The sequence below is a fragment of the Cordyceps militaris genome (genome assembly GCF_000225605.1).
Source record: "Cordyceps militaris CM01 unplaced genomic scaffold CCM_S00004, whole genome shotgun sequence".
In the NCBI taxonomy this organism is placed as follows: Eukaryota; Fungi; Ascomycota; class Sordariomycetes; order Hypocreales; family Cordycipitaceae; genus Cordyceps; species Cordyceps militaris.
Genome location: NW_006271972.1, coordinates 429,565 through 434,766, shown reverse-complemented (window position 1 = coordinate 434,766; position 5,202 = coordinate 429,565). Strand labels below are relative to the sequence as shown.

At 51.3% G+C, this 5,202-nt stretch overlaps 2 protein-coding genes across 2 annotated transcripts; one reads left to right on the top strand and one right to left on the bottom strand.

Moving 5' to 3' along the window:
• Positions 1-265: 265 nt before the first annotated feature.
• CCM_05151 (uncharacterized protein) lies at positions 266-667 on the bottom strand (the record flags this gene model as incomplete). The annotated part of the gene is made up of 1 exon (XM_006670296.1): positions 266-667. One exon carries the CDS (start codon positions 665-667, stop codon positions 266-268), a length of 402 nt encoding a protein of 133 aa, XP_006670359.1.
• Positions 668-4,525: 3,858 nt separating this feature from the next.
• CCM_05150 (uncharacterized protein) lies at positions 4,526-4,953 on the top strand (the record flags this gene model as incomplete). The annotated part of the gene is made up of 2 exons (XM_006670295.1): positions 4,526-4,609; positions 4,750-4,953. 2 exons carry the CDS (start codon positions 4,526-4,528, stop codon positions 4,951-4,953), a joined length of 288 nt encoding a protein of 95 aa, XP_006670358.1.
• Between the last annotated feature and the right edge of the window lie 249 nt (positions 4,954-5,202).

Below are 5,202 nucleotides of genomic sequence, written 5' to 3'. Positions count from 1 at the left end.
ATTTGGAGCATTTTAAGCACCCTGCTGAGCGCGGCTAAGCTTACTGATTGACATATCTCGGTCCAGGTTCGTGTTCGTTTCATGCACGAGCCTGACTCTTTCACCAAATTCGTTATCCTAAATTGGCTGCGAGGGAAGGTGATTTTTTTTTTCGTACAGAGAGGAAGTCGCTTAAAAAAAAAAAAAAAAAAAAAAAAAGGAACACCAAGTCGCGCATTTATTACCATGTCATGGCGGCCCGGGGCAGCTACTGGTTAGAGACTATTTACTCGGCATACCGCATTTCTCGACAAAATTGGTTCATAGCGAGATGGATATCATATAGCAACGTTTGGTACATATACTTGAGCGGATGAGCAAGATGCGCCGAACCCATCGCTCGATCTTTTTGGCCCATCGACAACGAAACGTTGCAAGACTGTGGACATTGTTTGCTCGTGGGAGATGAACCAAGACCCCATTGACAGGGCTTGCCATCGATTCCTGAGCTCTGGTGATGACTCGACGAGCCCAAATGGGCGCCGCAAGTGGGAACTGGGTTGTGGAAACGTGGCTGGCCACCGCGAGGCTCCAATCTGGCAGAAATTGTGGTGACAGATGACCAGGGCTCGGGGGGAGACCGGCCTTTGAGGACCGAGTCGATCCCCCGTATCTGCGAGCCGGGCATTGTTATAACTACTTGGTACTGGTATTAATCTGTTCACAGGGAATCAATGATGATGAGGAGCTTCACCATTGACTCGCGCAAATGGCTCTGGCCCACAGTATCTGGACAACGGATCCATGCACGCATCGTAATTCGTATTAGCTTACGGAGTACCGGAGTGCATAACACGATTCTGCAGGGTTAGGTAGCCGCAAAGAGGGGAAGGGAACAGTCTTTATCCAGCATCAGTGAGTCTCGCTCAACTGGCGACACGGCGCCAGTCTCTCCCAGTCAAAGATCATCATACAGGCAAGAGGATGACGGCGTTGCATGAACAAAAAGGTCCAGGGAAACTTGTTCAAACTAGCCAAAGACAGCATGGGGGCGTCAGGATAGCAAGGCTCCTAATTGGGTTGTGGCTGAAGTGGCCTGATTGTGCAGTGGGCATAGGGCATAACAGCAAGGCCGACCAGGGGGCCTCAGACAGCAGCGAACATGGGTGCAAGGTTATCTGTCTTGACGAGAAAACGGGCAAACAAGCAACTAATAACTACAAAGTACTCATCAACTATCCAAGGCGATCAGAACTTGATATTATAGCAGTAAAAGACAAGGTCTCAACAAGCTCATTAGAACATACGGTCAGAATTAGCGAAATCACGGCTGACAATAGCGTAATATCTATTTATATTAAAGATCTGCCTATATAGTGAGGGGTCAGGCACCTAACACCTACTAAGCATACAGCATGGTGGTGGTATATCATGGCCTTGCGAGGGGGGCAATAGAACACCCATTGCGGCCTGCGAGTACCAATGCCGGCGTCAATTGTCATGCAATATAATCGACCAAAAAGTCATGATGCGGTAGTTGAGAGCCAATAACAAAGCTGCTATATTCACCAGTGACATCCCAATGCCCTCAATGCCGCAAAATAGCGCCGAAAGCCAGGAAGCGATGCACAGCAGAGCGACCTCGCGTAGACGATGCCACTACATATCAAGATGCACGGAGCGGAAGCGAGTCAAGACGATCTATCCGCGTCGTACAGATTAGTTAGTTGAGCGAAATACAACGGTACATGCAGGTCATGACAGTTCCAACTGCATGAATCCTTGCTTCTGGCTCCACAAGGCTCTCCATTGTTCAACTTATCAGAGGCTTGTCGATATCGATGAAGATATTTTCTTGGCCTCGAGGGGTTTCTGTGCGCACGAGGCTTGGCTCGACGAATACTCTCCATCACTGCACAATTATTCAATAAATCGGTGAGTGGCCGAGCCTTGTTCACGAGATTGCCACGAGGTGACGTTGAGCCAAGTGTGGTCCCAGATGCCTGTTCCCAGGCGAAAAGGCCTCATAATTGGAACACGGGAAGGATCAAGGTCCCGTTGGTGGTGGATAGTTAGGGCCGGCCACGATTATCCGTCACCATCGCCCCCGGACTGAGCTATTTCTAAATGAAAGCGTGTAATATACTGACTCTGTAACTATTAGTTGACAACGGGACTGGAGGTTCCCGCATGATATTGACAAGGACATGTTATAAGTCCTGCGCTGCTGTGTACGGAGTAAAATAGGCGTCTATTGGTCGACAAAGCGGGTGGTTTTTTTTTCTTTTTTCGCATCCCAGCCGAGAGAAGGAGCTGCTGCGATGTCGACTTGATCAGGGCTACGCGAGAAACGCGTGAACCGCCCGTGCTGTACATATGCGCGACACTTGTCAAACCCACGAGCGCCTTGTCAAGCCACAAGAACAGAAACATACACCTTCTCGACAGCGTTAGGGCGGCACGAGCAAATGTTGGGAAACACATGGCGTTCATCCCGTAACTACCTGTTGATCCGGATGAATCTTGTTTCGCCATTGAAAATCCGCGCGTGTCTCGCTCACTGGCTACTGCCGAGGCTCCCATCACCACCACCACCACCCCGCCCTAGATTTTGAGTTTCTTGATGGGCGTGGCTTGTTATGTTGGACAGTTTATGCGTGGCCGGGTGGTCCACCTCTTGCATGAACCAAGCAGAACTCGCCGCCGCCTGTTTTGCCATTGGGCAGCGCAGAGAGGTCACTTGACGGCGATTCCCCCGCGGTGCCGGTCCATACTGTACAATACGGCAACTAACTACATAGTAACTTTACACCTTTTCCTCCTGGCTAGTTAGGACGGGGGCCTATCATTGGACAAGTGCCGATTGTCCCATTTTCATGCGCTTGCCCCTGTCTTGGCTCCGACCGCCACCACACACTCAACAGCGAGCTCTAAGCTGCTCGGTAGTCGGCCAGCAACGCCGCCACCCCTGTCTGCGAGATTGAACAAGCTGCCCCCCAACGTTAAATAGTTGGTTTGTGAGTTGGGCTGGCTACCAAAAGGCAAAAGCACGAGAGGTGGCTGCCCCGCGATTGGCCAGACCCCCCCCCCAGGACCGGGACTCTTTCGGGTCTAGCAAGGCACACTTGGGTCGCTCGCGTTGTCGTTTCCACGCCTCTCGACATCGACCCGGCCCCCGTTTTATTCCATGGAGGTCTCTTCTCACCAATGAGCCAGAGCCGTTCTAGCGCATGACTGTTTTCTGTTGCTGAGACACGTCTGTCTTTCCTCCAGTATCGTGAGAAGCACTAAGCACGGTAATACCACCTGATGGTTCATCCTGCCTTTTCTTTCACACACATACCAATACTACAATCGGTACGATGATGCAAACTTTACAATCACAGATAGCAAGAGGAGTGGCTAGCCAGGACGCGATTAAACTTTCACCCGAAGATTCTCGCAAATGAACAAGTGAGACAGACCACAAGGTTTCGTCTCATTAAAAGTCAACCCGGTGACCGCTGTACGGGTTTCGCCTATAAACCCAGTTTACGCCCCTAGTCAAGCCATTGTCGTGCCCGACTCGTCGATGGTCGCTGCTGTTGGCCCAATAATGATACAGCCGACATGGTTGTCTGAACTCTGGGGTACAACCTTTTGGCGCGCTCCAGGCCAAAAAAAAGTTAGACGCCTTTGTTGGCAGAGAAGACTAATAACGTTCAAACTACCACGAAGCGATTAGCCTGGATTCCACATTGGATCCAGTAATCACACCACAAGCTCTCTCCACGCTCCAGCTAGTTACTGACTGATGCCAGAACGGCTTTACAAGGTAGCCAATCTAGCGCCGTATCCCGGCAAACTCTATTTTGGGCCGCTCCGTAACAAATACTAGCCGCAATTTCCAAGGAACAGAAGCTGGTCACGGTTCCGAATGACCAAGATGGCGGGTAGACAGGCAGCGCCCAGCCAGCACTTGTGCTGCTGGCCCCTTTCTCATGGTAACAGAAGAATCCGGGATGGCGGCAATTTGACGATGACGATGCCGCTACTTCCCAACCGTTGGACTTGTACTTTGTTATCAGCTATGGATCTGTGTTGCATTATACATGATACATACGACAAAGGACATGCATGTAGCCGGCCGAGTATCCGTACCTCGATGCAACTGTGAAGTGGCCCTTTGAAATCGAACATGTCCTGCTGGCTCACTGGTGCCCGCAAAGCTCTATCCAGCATAGCGCAGCCACATCCAGTCCTAGCGACCAAATCAGTGGCGACTACCGATGCCATCCCTGGCAACTCCATAGTCTAGCTTCCAGCAAGTGGCCACGGTCCACGGCAAGTACATAGTGACGAGGGCTGTTGGCTCCTATCTACAGAACCACGCGCAACACACATGTCGGATGTCGGGTGTACAGGCTTGGCTTATCTGTCCGACTCTTCATGGAACTCGCTGCCGGTTCGGCTGTGCGCTGCGACTGCCCCCCCAAAGACCACAAAAAAACAAAAAAGTCGTTGACCGCTAGAGGTTTTGCTAAAGCCGCACGTCCAACCTGATACCATGCCTGGCAGGATCAGCGAGTTGATTTACCAGATTGGCACAACCATCGAAATCGTGCGCTGGATCGAGGTGGCAAGCCCGCATGTGCGTGACAACTGACAAGCGCGTATTTGGGCTACCGCACATCTCAATGGGGAATAAACGGTTTGAAGATGTTGCACGGGGATCGACAAGAAAAATATAACCGAGAGCCTGACTTTGAGACAATTGTGCATGTAATGTAGCGTATCCTGGGGTTGTCTTCGTATTCAAACAACCCCGGGTTCGTCTTGAGCAACAACAGCATCACCAACTCGAGGCCTCTCACAACGCAGAGGGCGCGCGGCGAATGCAGCCACCGACGCGGGCTCAAAGGCTCTTATATGAATTGTCTGCAGGTCGCTTGGGAGCTCTGCATTCAAAGTGAGGGGTCTTCACACCACCTCTGAGAGACTTCCCGGTTCCCGCGATTTGGGAGGCCCAGTTAAAGAGGCAAGTAGTAGCTAGCGCCGGTAGATGGACGGCCCACAGCAGAGATGGTGTGCAGAAACACAAAAAAACGGTCTGCGGGACAATCAAACAGTAGACAACTCTCACGGGAGGCAGAGAGCATGCAGAGCATGACTCTTGAATCTCCACAACGCCTTCATGCTGGCGTTGGCTGGTTGGTTGGTTGGCTAGTGTAAAAGATTGAGTTT